This window comes from Muscardinus avellanarius (assembly GCF_963383645.1).
Source record: "Muscardinus avellanarius genome assembly, chromosome: 16".
Lineage (NCBI taxonomy): Eukaryota > Metazoa > Chordata > Mammalia > Rodentia > Gliridae > Muscardinus > Muscardinus avellanarius.
In genome coordinates, this window is record NC_137802.1 from 51,667,935 (window position 1) to 51,684,159 (window position 16,225).

General features: G+C 49.0%; 1 protein-coding gene across 1 annotated transcript; it reads right to left on the reverse strand.

Annotated features, from left to right (window-relative positions):
• Window positions 1-15,393, reverse strand: NT5C3B (5'-nucleotidase, cytosolic IIIB; the record flags this gene model as incomplete). The annotated part of the gene is made up of 8 exons (XM_080713232.1): window positions 15,301-15,393; window positions 14,431-14,500; window positions 14,295-14,341; window positions 8,329-8,414; window positions 5,745-5,834; window positions 3,373-3,535; window positions 1,903-2,103; window positions 1-135 (listed from the first exon to the last, which is right to left on the reverse strand). Exons 1-8 carry the CDS (start codon window positions 15,385-15,387, stop codon window positions 1-3), a joined length of 879 nt encoding a protein of 292 aa, XP_080569358.1. The 5' UTR covers window positions 15,388-15,393.
• Window positions 15,394-16,225: the final 832 nt, after the last annotated feature.

The window sequence follows — 16,225 nt, forward strand, 5'->3', positions numbered from 1 at the left end:
TCAGGAACTCTGCATCTCTGCTTCCTGCCCCTGGGACAGGATGTGCTGCAGCAGCCCGTTGACCACGTCCAGCGTCTCGTCCTTCTCCAGCACGATGTCATAGGAGTCCATGTAGCGCTCCCGCTGCTCCTCCACCTGCCAGAGAAGAAAGCCAGGGATCCCCAACATGCCCCGCCCTGGGCCTCTTACTCCATCGTGCACCGGGGGCTCCCCAGCTCCCTCCTCAACTTCTGAGGACTCCAAGGTTACAGGGACCTGTCCTTTGAAAATACAGATGGCTGGGCGAGGGACACAGGCTGCCACAATTAACCCCTGGTCGATGTCAGAAAGACAGTAACAAGGATTGAAACCCAAAGCCCAGCCAGGCTGTCATCTCAGGTCTTGGGAGGCTGAGACAGGAGGATCACGGGTTTGAGGACAGCCTCAGCAAGTAGTAAGACTCTCATCAACCAAGTGAGACCCTGTTTCAAAATAAAAAGAAAATAGAGCTGGGCGTGGTGGCGCACGCTTGTAATCCCAGCACTTGGGAGACTGGGACAGGAGGATTCCACAGGTTCGAAGCCAGCCTCAGCTACTTAGTGAGACCCTGTTTCCAAACAAAATATAAAATAGGTCTGAGAGTGTAGCCCAGAGGTAGAAAGCCTCTGGGTCCCACCCCCAGTACCACAAAAAAATAAAAATAAAAATAAATACGGCTGGGAGTGTAGCCCTGAGGCAGAATGACCCTGGGCTCAATCCCCATTGCCACACAAAAACACCAGAAGCTAACTGGGCGTGGTGGCACAAGCTTGTAATCCCCGCGCTTGGGAGGCTGGGACAGGAGGATCTCACAGGTTCGAAGCCAGCCTCAGCTACTTAGTGAGGCTCTCGGCAATTTAGTGAAACCCTGTTTCCAAATAAAGTATAAAATAGGTCTGGGAGTACAGCCCGGAGGTAGAAAGCCTCTGGGTTCCACCCCTAGTACCACCAAAAAAAAAAAAAAAAACCACCAGAAGCCCAGATGTTGCCTCCAGTCTGTCTGGCTGAGTCTTCACGTGGCTCTGGCATCGCGGGGAGATGGGCACTGTGGGGTCCGCACACCCCTCACTCCATACTTTGTACCCTGCGTGACCACGCTGTTTCCATCCCTGCAGTCTCTGGTCTGTTCCTACTATTTTCCTTTTCTAAATTATCAATTCCGAGCCGAGCGTGGTGGCACACACTTGTCATCCCAGCACTGAGGAGGCTGAGACCCGAGGATCGCGGTTCACGGACAGCTTCAGCTACTTAGTGAGGCCCTCTGCAACTCAGTGAGACCTGGTTTCAAAATAAAGAATAAAAAACAGGGCAGAGGGTGTAGCTCAGAGGTCAAATGCCCCTGGGTTTCATCCTCAGACCCACAAAAAAAAAAAAAAAAAAAAAAAAAAATCATATCCTAAACACCAACTTCTCCCATCGATTGCGCCTTCTAGGTCTGATGTAGGGCCATCAGCCTGTGTTTCCCCGGCTCTGTCACCCTGGGTGAGTTCACGTTAACCTCCTCAGTTTGAATTTCTATAAAATGGGGATAAGAGTCATCACCTCGAGGCAAGTTGTCGTGAAGATCATGTGGGTTAACGTCTGTGAGGTGCTCAGGACAGGGCTGCCACACGGCCAGCAGTCATGTAGCTACGAGGACAGAGGGAGTACCCCTCCATAACCTCCTGCGTCAGGCCAGCCATGTGGCAAAGCTCGTAGACGCGGCTCTGGGGTGACAGGTCCTTCCCGTCCTAGGAGATCATGTGTTCCCTTGCGTCTTACCTCTTACTCCTAACAGTTTCCATGGTGTCTGGCACGTAGAAGGTGTTCAAAAGCATTTAGTAGCAGGAATCCAAAGAGAAGAAACCCGAAGAGAGGAAGGCCTGCCCCAACCCCACCGCCTACCTTGTCATTCAGGAAGCCAATCTTGAGAATGTTCTGCACCCCGGGAACCCCGTCAGCCATAGTGAGGTCCCCCATGGAGTCCCCGAGCAGGAGGATGTTGGTCTTGCCCTGAAGCTGCTGGAAGTAACTGGAGTTCTCACACGCGGAGCTGTTCTTGTTGTAGGTGTGTATGAGCTGGCCCTTGAATCCTTGCAGGAAACCCTAAATAACAGAGACAAGAGCTAGACAGGGGCTACGGGGACTCGCAGGTCACATGTGCGGTACCACTCAGCTGCGGGACACATACTAACCACAGGTCAAATTCTAGCCACTGTTTTTTCCTCTTCTTTGTATTACTGTGTATGGAACCCGGAGCCTCACACATGCTACGCGAGTGGTCCACCGCTGACTGAGCTACACCCCCAGCCCTTACTATTTTGAGAGAGGGTATTGTTAAGTTGCCTAAGCTGGCCTTGAACTTGCCACCTCTTGCCTCAGCCTCCTGAGTCACTGGGATTATAGGCTTGTACCATTCTACCTGGCTTTAGCCACTGTTTTTATTTTGTTTTGTTTTGGTGGTACTGGGGGTGGAACCCAGAAGCTTTCTACTTCCGGGCTATACTCCCAGACCCATTTTATATTTTATTTGGAAACAGGGTCTCACTAAGTTGCTGAGGTTGGCTTTGAACCTGTGTGATCTTCCTGTCTCAGCCTCCCAAGCACGGGGATTACAAGTGTGCGCCACCACGCCCGGCTTATTTTGTTTTGTTTTGTTTGAAGTATTGGAGATGGAACTCAGGGGCATTCTACCTCTGAACTACACCCCCAGCGCTATTTTTTATTCTTTATTTTGAAACAGGGTCTCACTGAGTTGCATAGGGCCTCACTAAGTAGCTGAGGCTGTCCACACACCACGATCCTCCTGTTTCAGCCTCCCAAATGCTGGGATTTTAAGTGTGCGTTACCACGCTTGGCTTCTAGCCACTTTTTTTTTTTTTTTTTTTTTTTTTTACCTCCGGGCTATAATCCCAGACCTATTTTATATTTTATTTGGAAACAGGGTCTCACTAAGTTGCTGAGAGCCTAAGTAGCTGAGGCTGGCTTTAAACCTGTGCTATCCTCCTGTCTCAGCCTCCCAAGTGCTAGGATTACAAGCGTGTGCCACCACGCCCGGCTTCTAGCCACTGGTTTTAAGGGGAAGAATATGGACTCTAGAAAACCAAGTCAAGAGCCAAGTCTTTCAGTACCCAGGATGGCACAAAACCCATGACAGTAATACAACGCCAGGCTGACCCCTAAACTAGGTCCCCATGACAGACAGCTGACAGTTGGCCAAACACCAGAGATGGTGATTTGAAAGTACCCATAAATAACCACCCGCAGTCAAAGAAGCCAGCTGCTGCCCGCCCCTTCCTCAGGCTCAGGTTAGAGTGCGGAGCACAGCAGGAGGTCCCCACCTCCCTTGCCCAGCCCAGCTGAGGCGCGGCTCACATCTTCGTTAAAATCCATGTAGTTAGACACAATGTGGATGTTGGGGTGGAACACTTTCATCTGTCGGATAATTTCCTCCAGGATATCACCGATGCCCGCAGAGAAGATGAAAAGGGGTATGTTGTTATGGTAGAGAGTGTTGAAGAACGTCTTATAGCCCTCCCTGCAAAGAGGAGAAAGACCCTGAAATGGCATCGCCTTTGCTCTGCTCTTTACCCCCCACCCCATTTTTTAGAGATACTAGGGAATGAACCCCGGGGTCATTCTATATCCAAGTTACACCCCCAGCCCTATTATATGCTTTTTACTTTGAAACAGGGTCTTACTTGAGTTGTGGAGGGTCTCACTAAGTAGTTGAGGCTGGACGTGAACCTGCGGCCTCCTGTCTCAGCCTCCCAAGTACCGGGATTAAAAGCGTGAGCCACCACGCCCGGCTTATTTTTCCCTATTTTTTATTCTTTATTTTGAAACCGGGTCTCACTGAGTTGCAGAGGGCCTCACTAAGTAGCTGAGGCTGTCCGTGAACCATGATCCTCCGGTCTCAGCCTCCCAAATGCTGGGATTACAAGCGTGCGCCACCACGCCCAGCTTTATTTTTATATTTTTTATTTGGAAACAGGGTGTCTTAAGCCAGCGCGGCTTAAGACACGCCCAGCTTTTTCCCCCTTTTTTTTTTAAAAAAAATTGAAGCCGGGCATGGTGGCTCACGCTTGTAATCCCTGCACTTGGGAGGCTGAGACAGGAGGATCACACAGGTTCAAAGCCAGCCTCAGCTACTTAGTGAAGCTCTCGGCTACTTAGTGAGACCCTGTTTCAAAATAAAGAATAAAAAATAGAGCTGGGAGTATAGCCCGGAGGTAGAAAGCCTCTGGGTTCCACCCCCAGTACCACCAAAACAATAAAAAAAAATTAAAAAAAAATAGGGCTAGGGGTGCAGCTCAGAGGTAGAATGTCCCTGGGTTCCACCCCCAGACCCGCAAAAAAAAAAAAGTACTCGATATATACAGTAAGTGCTTTAATTTTCACATATGTGTACACTCTCGTAACTCTAATCTGAGCAACATTCCCTCATGGCTCCTTAGTTAAAACCATCCCTCCCCGCATTCTGATTTCCTACCACTGCTGACTGCCCTAGCCTGTCCGTGAACTTCACGTGAATAGACTGTGCACATCTCTACTCTCTTGGCTTTTCAGGGCTAGCATTTTTCCCCAGTAAGGATACACAACCTTCGAGGGCCAGCACCCGTGTCAGCTCCTGTCTCTGTGAGTCTCTGCCCCTCCCCCAGGAAAGAAGACTCCAGCAGAAAGAGCACTCAGTTAAGGATACTGATGATCAAGGGTACTGGCTTAGCCAACCCCCATGCCTGGGTAGAGAACACCAGCCACTCAAAGGGAACCCAAAAGTCTTTTTTTTTTATTATTAGAAATTTTACTGTGACTGTGTATTACAAACAATAAAATAATTGTAAAAAAGAAAGGAAGAAGCCGGGCGTGGTGGCGCACGCTTGTAATCCCCGCGCTTGGGAGGCGGAGACAGGAGGATCGCGCAGGTTCGAAGCCACTCGCGCTGGTGTAAGAGACCCTGTTTCAAAAATATAAAATAGGTCTGGGAGTGTAGCCCGGAGGTAGAAGGGCTTCCAGGAACCCCAGTACCACAAAAAAAAAAAAAAAAGAAAAAAGAAAAAAGAAAGGAAGATATTTAGATACTTAAGTCATCATTTTGCAAAATGTTCTTTTTGGGGGGCCCAAAAGTCTTTACCATCACGAAAAATGAGCTGGACTGTACGAGGCCCTGCCCACTTGGCACTCTCTACACTGGCAGAGGGCTCCTGGGGCAATGTCTGACTTCCAGCCACTGAAGGCTGCATTCTCCCCAGCCTCCTTTGCAGCAGCAAAACAGTTGTGGCATCTTTTTCTTTTCGTTCTTGTGGTACTAGCGATTGAACCAGGGGCATTCTACCTGTGAGCTGTACCTCCAGCCCTACTTTTTATTCTCTATTTTGAAACAGGTCTCACTAAGTTGCAGAGGACCTCACTAAGTCGCTGAGGTTGGCTGCAAACCTGAGATCCTCCTGTCTCAGCCTCCCAAGTACTGGGATTACAAGCATGCACCACCACACCCGGCTTGTGATATCCTTCCTTCCTTCCTTTTCTTTCTTTTTTTGCTGAGCCTAGTCTCGAACCTGTGATCCACCTGTCTCAGCCTCCCAAGTACTAAAATTATAGGCGTGCATCACCACGCCCTGCTGTGACATCTTCCTGGGTATGTAGTTCTGGGGATCAAATTCAGGGTTCATCGCATGTTAGGAAACCCCCATCTTGCAAAACACCCAGACAGCCCAGGAGAAGTGTTTGCCGGACACGAAGCTCACCTGAGCATTGCAGTGGACTCTCCAACCACCTGCGCTATCTGACACTTCCGAATCCTCTGCTGACACAGGAGGTTGTGCGCTTTGGTCCACCTAGGAGTAGACACCCCACAAGCCCCAAATTCCAATCACCCAAGGAAATAAAGGGCCCGTTCCCCTCTGATGCACTGGCTGGGGAGGGGAAGCCCATCCTTTTGTATAGAGCCATTTCCCGAAGGATTTCTGCCAGCCTTAAAAGAAAGAGCGTAAGGCAAGAGCTGGCTGAGCGGAATCCTCACTGCCGCGGCCCCGCATTCTGACACCTGGAAGTCTGTCCGGCGATGCTGGTGTCTACAGCAGAAGTTTCAGCAGGGTGGCTGTGGCTTCAATGTGCCCTCAAAGCTCACACATTGGAAACCTGACCCCAAAGCAGAGGTGCTGGAAGGTAGAGCCTAATGAATGGGAGGAGTTGGGTCATGGGGCCCTGCACTCACTATTGCAGGAGTGGGTTCCTTATAAAGGGACAAGTTCAGCCGCGCTTGGTGGCACACATCTGTAATAATAGTGCTTGGGGGGTGGAGACAGGAGGATCACAGGTTTGGCCAGCCTCAGCAACTTCTTGAGGCATTCTGTAACTTAGTGAGAACTTGTTTCAAAATAAAAATAATAAGCTGGGCGTGATGGCGCACACTTGTAATCCCAGCATTCGGGAGGCTCTACTGACTTCTCTACCTACACAGTTATCCATGCTGATCTCAACACTGGGTGCAGGGGAGGGGAGGGAGCGGGGTGGGAGCCGGGTAAGCTCACCAAAGGCTCTGTGCATGGATGTTTCTAGCCCTCTGAACTTGTACTTATGAGTACAATGTATTGATATTTTATTTTATTTTTTTGGCAGTACTGAGGATTGAAGCTAGGAGCATTCTACCTCTGAGCTATACTTCCAGCACTATTTTTTTATCCTTCCTTCCTTCCCACCTCCCTCCCTCCCTTCCTTCCTTTCTTTATTTTTTGCAGTACTGGGGATGGAACCCAGGGACATTTGACCTCCAAGCTATACCCCAGGCCTATTTTTTATTTATTTATTTTTATTGCGGGTCTGAGTATGGAACCCAGGGGCATTCTTCCTCCAAGCTATATTCCCAGCACTATTTTTTATTCTTTCTTCTGAAACAGGGTCTCACTATGTTATAGAGGGCCTCACTCACTAAGTCCGCGATCCACGGTCCTTTGGTCTCAGCCTCCCGAATGCTGGAATTACAAGCCTGGGCCACCACGCCTGGCTTATTTTTGAAACGTTCTCATTGGGCATGGCGGTGCATGCTTGTAATTGTAGCATTTGGGGGGTTAGCTCAGAGGTAGAATGCCCCTGGGTTCCAACCCAAGTACCACAAAAAACAAAAACAAAAACAGGGTCTCACTGAGTTGCAAAGGGCCTCACTAAATAGCTGAGGCTGACTGTGAACCCGGATCCTCCTGTCTCAGCCTCCTAAATGCTGGGACTAAAAGGGTGCACCACCACGCCCGGCTTTTTATTCTTTATTTTGAAACAGGGTCTCACTAAGTTGTGGAGAGCCTTACTAAGTAGCTGAGGCTGGCTTCGAACCTGCGATCCTCTTGTCTCAGCCTCCCAAGTACTGAGATTACAAGTGTGGGCCAACCATGCCTGACCCAATAAAATATTTTTAATAAAAGGAAGTTACCAAGCTGGGCATGGTGGCGCACGCTTGTAATCCCCGCGCTTGGGAGGCTGAGACAGGAGGATTGCATGGGTTTGAAGTCAGCTTCAGCTACTTAGTGAGGCTTTCAGCAATTTAGTGAGACCCTGTTTCCAAACAAACAAACAAAAAAAGGTCTGGGATTACAGCCCGGAGGTAGAAAGCCTCTGGGTTCCACCCCCAGTACCACCAAAAAAAAAAAAAAAAAAAAAAAGAAGTTACCCAGTCAGTGGTATTCTGATTTAGCAGCACACAATGAACCAAAGGGACATTTCCCACACATCAACCTCCCAAACCAAGGGGGTTCCAGCTTATTACAAGGACTCTCCGAAGGCCTCCACTCTAGCAGCAGCCGGATAGAGCCCAAGGTGTATGTGCACAGCTGGGATGGTGGCTTTTTCTTTTTTTTTTTTGGTGGTACTAAGGGTGGAACCCAGGGGCTTTTCTACCTCCAGGCTGTACTCCCGGACCTATTTTATACTTTATTTGGAAACAGGGTTTCACTAAGCTGCTGAGAGCCTCACTAAGTAGCTGAGGCTGGCTTTGAACCTGTGCAATCTTCCTGTCTCAGCCTCCCAAGCGTGGGGATTACAAGCGTGCACCACCACGCCCGGCTGGATAGTGGCATTTTCAGTTAAATTCTGAGTGAGGTGGGGTCGGGATGTAGCTCCAGTGGCGAAGCGCCTGCTCTGGGCATTCTGGGTTCGATCTCCAGTTCCAAAAAGACAAAAAAAAAAAAAAAAAAAAAAAAACCCACAAACAAAAAACACCTTTAAACTCTGAGTGAGGTAAGGGAGCCTGTCAACCCATCAAGGCTCTAGTAAAACACAGGGATCCCGGGCCACTCCATCTTCAGGGCCCAGCGGCAGGTCCTCACCAGCTCCACTTACCAGTCCACCATATGAGGCAACTTCTCTTTGACGGTCCGGTGTGGGTCGATCTCAATTGGGTAATAGTGGTGAAAGAGTGCCGTGAGCTGGGGAAGCCACAGGAGGAGAAAAGCCATTAGCGCACATGGGGTTTTCCCCAGAAAGCCCTACAGCTTAGCGTGAGAGAAAAAACCAGCTAGAGAAGGCAACTTGTGTGAAGGCAACTTGTGTTAGTTTTCCTCCTACGGAGACACACCATCTAAAGACTCGGGCTTCTCCTCCGTGAGGTTTGAGTTTACTCACTCGATAAAGCCCGGGAGGCCGGTTGGAGCTGAAGAGCTTGTCGTTCTTCTGTGCTCACCCTGAGAGTCAGGACTAAGAATCAGCAACACAAGGCCGGGCATGGTGGCGCATGCGTGTAACCCCAGAACTGGGGAGGCTGAGACAGGAGGATGGCAGGTTCGAAACCAGCCTCAGCTACTTAGTGAGGCTCTGTGCAACGTAGTGAGACCTTGTTTCCCAATAATTATATAAAAAGGGCTGGGGTGAGGCTTGGAGGTAGAATGCCCCTGAGTTCAATCCGCAGTACCACAATCAATCAGTCAATAAAATCAGGCTGGGGGTATAGCTCAAAGGTAGAATGCCTCTAGGTTCAAGTCCTAAAACAAAACAAAAGTGATACACAGATATAGCAAGAAAAAAAATCAACAAAGTAGGGTTAGGAGTATGGCTCAGTAAAAGAGAACTTGCCTAGAATATGGGAGACCTCAATTCTAAGCACTCCCCCAGTGCCTCAAAAAAAAAAAAAAAAACTCAATGTGTGTGTGTTTCGGAGTGTAAGGAAATTTTTCTAAAAGCATAGGAAAACCCAAAAGACTATAATTTTTCTTTTTGAGACAAGGTCTCATTATGCTGCCTACATTACCCAAGCTGGCCTAAAACTTGCAATTCTCCTGCCCAGCCTCCTGAGTCGGTGGGACCACAAGCACCTACTATTGTGCTCAGCAAAAGGCTGTAATTGGCCAGCCGTGGTGGTGCACGCCTTGTAATCTCAGTGCTTGGGAGGCTGAGACAGGAGGATCACAGGTTCATGGACATCCTCAGCAAGTAGTGAGACTCCATCAACCTAGCGAGAAACCCTGTTGCAAAATAAAAATAAAATAGGGCTGGGGGTTTAGCTCGAAGGTAGAATGTCCCTGGGTTCCATCCCCAGTGCTACACACACACACACACACACACACACACACACACACACACAAGGGATGTAATTACGTGTGTGGTGGTAGTAGGGTACTAGGGATTGAACCCAAGGATGCTCTACTACCAAGCTACAACCACAATGTGTGTGTGTGTGTGTGTGTGTGTGTGTGTGTGTGTGTGTGTGTGTGTGCTGGGGATTGAATCCCAGGTGATTCTACCTCCAAACTACACCCCCAGCCCAATTATTTTATTCTTTATTTTGAAACAGAGTCTCACTAAGTACCGAAGCTGGTCATGAACCTGTGATCCTCATGTCTCAGCCTTCCAAGTACCAGGATTATAAGTGTGCGTAATGCTCGGGTTCCACATGCTTTTCTTTTTGTGGTATTAGGGAGTGAACTCAGGGGCCTTCTACTCTGAGCTACACCACCTCCAGCCCTATTTATTTATTTAGATTGAACTCAGGGGTTTCTATCTCTGAGCTACACCCCCAGCCCTATTTTTTTATCCATTATTTTGAAACAGGGTCTCACTAAGTTGCAGAGGGTCTCACTAAGTGGCTGAGGCTGGTTGCAAACCCAGATCCTCCTGTCTCAGCCTCCCAAGTACTTGGATTACAAGTGTGTGCCACCACACCCGGCTTATTTATTTATTTATTTATTTATTTATTTTTGTTTGTTTGTTTTGGTGGTACTGGGGATGGAACCCTTCTACCTCCGGGGTATACTCCCAGACCTATTTTAAATTTGATTTGGAAACAGGGTCTCTTAAACCAGAGAGGCTGGCTTTGAACCTGCGCGATCCTCCCGTCTCCGCCTCCCCAGAGCGGGGATTATAAGCGTGCGCCATCACGCCCGGCTTATTTATGTTTGAAACAGGGTCTCACTAAGTTGATGAGTCTACTACTTGCTGAGGCTGTCTTCGAGGTTGCAATCATCCTGACTCGGCCTCCCAGTACTGGGATTACAAGCATGTGCCAGCATACCCAGCTCAGAACCCACAAAGAACTATAAGAGTACCTCAAAAGAAGATTTAGAAATATAAGCGCTATCTGCTGGGTGTGGTGGCACACGCCTACAGATCTCAGCGACTTGGAAGGCTGAGCAGGGGGGTGACAAACTGGAGGCCAGCATAGGCCACTTGGTGAGACCCTGTGTCAAAATAAAAGAGTAGCCAGGAAGAGTGGAGCTCACCTATGATCCCAGTACTTGGGAGGCTGAGACAAGAGGATCACAGGTTCAAGGTCAGCCTCAGCAACTTAGTAAGACCCTGTTTCAAAATAAAAATAAAATAAAATAAAATAGGTCTGGGGGTGTAGTTCAGAGGTAGAACACCCCTGGGCTCAATCTCTAGTGCCACACATATACACAATAAATAAATAAATAAATAAATAAATAATAAATAAATAAGGCTTGTGTGTAGCTTAGAGGTAGAATATCCCTGGGTCCAATTCCCAGTATGAGAAAGTATGAGAAAGAGGAGAACAAAGAAATATAAGAGCTATCTATAACTCACTCACCACCCATCTTAATAAAGAGTAACTATGCTGGGCGTGGCAGTTCACGCCTATAAGCCTAGTACTAGGGAGGCTGAGACAGGAAGATGGACAATTCAAAGCCAGACTTAGCAACTTAGCGAGACCCTGTTTCCAAATAAAAAATAAAATGGGCTGGGGGTGTAGCTCAGAGGTAGATACCCTCCCCACACACACACAAAATAATAATGATGATAAGTAATTATGTCAGGGTATTGGAAGGGCATGCAATGTTTTGTGCATACCCTGTGTTTTGATCCTCAGCACAGCAAGGCAAAAAAAAAAAAAGGCAAATAATGAGAGACCAAGAGATCAGTTGGTACACAATTTAGTGAATAATGACATGGAAGTAAATGAAAAAGTTGTTCACCCCAAAGAGCTCAGCAACCTATAAAAACACGTTATGAGCCAGGCGTGGTGGCGTACGCCTGCAATCTCAGTATTTGGGAGGCTGTGACAAGAGGATCGCAGGTTCAAGGACAGCCTCAGCAACTTAGTGGGATTCTCATGGACCTAGTGAAACCCTGTTTCCAAATGAAAGATAAAACAGGGCTGGGGGTGTAGCCCAAAGGTAGGACCCTGGATTCCAATTCTCAGTACCCCCCCAAAAAAAAGGGTTTGCCACATGGCTCTGCTCTGGTGTCTGGTGAGGTGGGCACCAATGGGTAGATGGGGAGTAAAGTGAAACCAATTAGCCAGGGTGTAGGGAATGGTATCACAGTATTTGGATACACCTTACGGAAACAGGAGTTACATACTCATTGACATTAGTTCAGAAATTTCTTGATAACTGGGCACAATGGCACAGGCCTATAATCCCAGTACTTAGTAGGCTAAGACAGGAGGATCAACAGGTTCTAGTCCAGCCTCAGCAACTTAGCTAGACCTTGTTTCAAAATGTCCCTGGGAAGCTGGGCGTGGTGGCGCACGCTTGTAATCCCCGCGCTTGGGAGGCTGAGACAGGAGGATCACACAGGTTCAAAGCCAGTCTCAGCTACTTAGTGAGGCTCTCAGCAACTTAGTGAGACCCTGTTTCCAAATAAAGTATAAAATAGGTCTGGGAGTATAGCCCGGAGGTAGAAAGCCTCTGGGTTCCACCGCCAGTACCACCAAAAAAAAAAAAAAATGTCCCTGGGAGCCAGGTGTGGTGACACAGGCTTGTAATCCCCAGGCTTGGGAGGCTGAGACAGGAGGATCACACAGGTTCAAAGCCAGTCTCAGCTACTTAGTGAGGCTCTCAGCAACATAGTGAGACCCTGTTTCCAAATAAAGTATAAAATAGGTCTGGGAGTATAGCCCAGAGATAGGAAAGCCCCTGAGTTCCACTCTCAGTACCACACACACACACACACACACAAATAATTAAAAAAAAAAAAGCCGGGCATGGTGGCGCACGCTTGTAATCCCCATGCTTGGGAGGCGGAAACAGGAGGATCATGCAGGTTCGAAGCCAGTCTTGCTGGCTTAGGAGACCTTGTTTCCAAATAGAAATATAAATAAGTCTGGGAATGTATCCCAGAGAAGGGTTTCCAGGGACCCCAGTACCACCAGGAAAAAAAATAACAACAGAAAAAAACCGCCCCTGGGTTCAAGACAGGCAAGGTGGTACACGCTTATAATCCCAGTACTTGGAAGACTGAGATGGGAGGATTGCAGGTTCGGGGCCAGCCGCAGCAACTTACTGAGGCCCTCCACAACTTAGTGTGACCCCAATTCAATGTAAGAATAAAATAGGGCTGGAAGATGTAGTTCAAAGATAGAATGCCCCTGGGTTCCATCCCTAGTAACACACACACACACACACACACACACACACACACACACACACACACTGCCCCTGGTTCAATCTGCAGTTCAAAATAAAAAAAGAACTTTCTCGATATATGTTGCCTTTCCAAAAAAAAAAATTATATTATCAAAGAAAGAGCATAATATATAGAGGGGAGAGTTTGGGACAGAATCAATCTGTGCAAAACTTCAACTGTATAACCCAGGGTAATTCACTCTACCCCTTGAAGCACCTATTTTCTCATCTGTTAAATGGAGACAATTATAGTTCTATCACCTACTGGAGTTTCAGGAGGGTTAAGTAATGTACCATTGAAGACAGCCGGGCAAGGTGGCACACGCTTGTAATCCCAGCATTTGTGAGGCTGAGACAGGAGGATCACAGGTTCACAGATAGTCTCAGCTACTTAGTGAGGTGCTTTGCAACTGGGGAGACCCTGTTTCAAAATAAAGAATAAAAAATGGGCCAAAGAGGCCAGGTGTGGTGGCGCACACTTGTAATCCCAGCATTTGGGAGGCTGAGACTGGAGGATCGCGGTTCGCGGTCCTCAGCTACTTAATGAGGCCCTTTGCAACTCAGTGAGACTCTGTTTCAAAAATAAAAAAAAGACTAAGAAATAGGACTGAGGGTGTATCTTGGATGTAGAATGCCCATGGGTTCCATCCCTAGTACCACAAAAAAAAAAAAAAAATTGCTGGGGGTGTAGCTTAGAGGTAGAATACCCCTGGGTTTCATCCCCAGTACCACACAAAAAAAAAAAATTATTTATTTTATTTATTTATTTATTTTGGTGGTCCTAGAGATGGAATCCAGGAGCCTTCTACCTCGGGGCTTCACTCCTAGACCTATCCTATATTTTTTATTTGGAAACAGGGTCTCTTAAACCAGCGGAGGCTGGCTTCGAACCTTTGCGATCCTCCTGTCTCAGACTCTCAAGCGCGGGGATTACAAGCATGCGCTACCAAGCCTGGCTTAAAATTTTAAAAATTAAAAAAAAATTGAAGACTCTGTGAGCTGTACAGTTAACAGTAATCCTGATTTCCATATTCCAACCATCAATTATCCTGTGTCTCAGCAAATAGGGAAAAGCTGTCGTCCTGCATTAAGACTCAAGCCACCTGAGCATAATGACTCTTTTTTTGTGTGGTGAAGGTGGAACCCAGGGGCTTTCTACCTCTGGGCTATACTCCCAGACCTGTTTTATACTTTATTTGAAAACAGGGTCTCACTAAGTTGCTGAGAGCCTCACTAAGTAGCTGATGTTGGCTTCGAACCTGTGCGATCCTCCTGTCTCAGGCTCCCAAGTGCTGGGATTACAAGCGTGCACCACCACACCCGGCTATAATGACCATCTTTAAAAGAGCTAATTTTCTATGTTCTCAGCACTGGACTGTTTGGTTTAACCAAAAGGCGTGGGAAGTAGCATTGCCCCCCATTTCTGAGCAGAAAAGGGGAGTGACCCACCTCTTTGCGACACTCTTCACTGATGATCTTGCTGTTATCCAGAATATCTGGAGGGAAAAAAAAAAAAACTCCTTTTACTTGCCCCTTAGAAGCTGTCACTGTCAAGTTCAACCAGGCCAGCCAGAATGCGACTTACTGTATGACGACGGGCAGCGCTTTCCATTATATGCAAACCTGCTCAAGGTCATGTCAAAATCAGAAATCACCTATGAGGCAAAAGAGAGGGGATGACAACCAAACAGGCCCCCACCAGCGTGGCCCTGCCGGCAAAGTCCAGGGTGGGTGAGGGAGGGAGAGAGAGGGACAGGGAAGTAGTCCCTTAGCACACTTGTTTGTTTGGGTACTGAGGATTGAATCCACGGGCATTCTACCTCCCAGTTACACCCCAGTCCATTTTATTTCTTATTTGGCAACAGGGTCTCACTAGGTTGCTGACAGTCTCGCTAAATTGCCAAGGCTGACTTGGAACCTGTGATCCTCCTGTCTCAGCCTCTCAAGTACTGGGATTAAAAGTATGCACCAAACTGGGCGCGGTGGCACGTGTTTGTAATCCCAGCATTTGGGAGGCAAGACCTGGAGGATCGTAGTTCGCGGACGGCCTCAGCTACTTAGTGAGGCCCTCTGCAACTCAGTGAGACCCGGTTTCAAAATAAAGAATAAAAAAATAGGGCAGGGGGTGTAGCTCAGAGGTCGAATGCCCCTGGGTTCCATCCCTAGACCCGAAAAAAAAAAAAAAAAGTATACACCATCGTGCCCGGGATAGCACACTTAATCCTGAGGAAAATCTGGTCTCCTGTGGTGTGTGTGTGTGGGGGGGGGGTGGTGGTGGCTGTGGATGGCATCCCTGCCAATGCCTGGGGCCCTTCCTAGGCTGTCTCTACCTTACTTCTTGGGGATCCCGTGGGCCCGGGTTAGGGGCAGGTCCTGGTGCGAGGTGCTTTCTGAGAAAGTGGCCAGACCATATTAACGCAGGTGTTTCGGGGCGCCGGCCCCCGCCCCGCCGTACCTGGAGCCGGTCTCCGCCGCCCCTGCGGAGGGCGCCCACGATCTCCTGCACGCGCCCCGGCTGCCGCATCAGGACCGTGGCCTTCATCAGGGCGCTCACCTGCCCGGACGCCAGAGAGACGCTGAGCCCGGAGCCTCGGGGCCCCGGGGTGCGCGCGCGGGACGCGGCCCCCGCCCGCCTACCTCCTCACCTCCTCCGCCATCGCGCGGGCGACGGCGGCCGCCCGGGGCCGCACTGCGCAGGCGCCGCCTCTCGGGCCCGCGGGAGCGCGCGCCGCCGCGGGCCTCGGGCTGGGGAGCTGCGGACCGGCGCATTCTGCTGGGCTCCGAGATGCGGCGTGGCTGGACTGTCGTGGAGGCTTGGGCGGCTCCTGCCCCTCTTTCTGCAGCAGGGTCCCTGGAAGGAATGGGTATTTTCAGGGGTAAAGTTTGCATTTGATCCCGGCGTGGTGGTGCACGCCCGTAATTCCAGTACTTGGGAGTCTGACACAGGAGGATCACAGGTTCAAGGCCAGCCTCAGTAACTTAGAGAGACCCTGTTTTCAATAAAAAAGAATACAGTAGAGTTGGGAGTGTAGCTCAGAGGTAGAATGTCCCTGGTTCGATCCTCTGCAGCACACACACACACACACACACACACACACACACACACGCACACACGCACACACACACAAGGAAAAACCCAAAGGGTGGGAAGAGACAGAAAGGTGCCAGCGAGGGGGTTCTGTTGAACCGTCCTCAGCTAGGCCCCTCGTCATCAGGGAAGAAAGTGAGCGCCTTACACACCCTTACACTTACAGGGGGCTGGAGAGGCCCTGGGCCCTGAGATTTAATCACACTGGCTTCTCTGGTTCCTGAGTGCAGCGTGTTGGGGGCCCAGTGGGAGCCGAGGATGGTGAATGGTCGCTGCAGAGATGAGGGCTGAC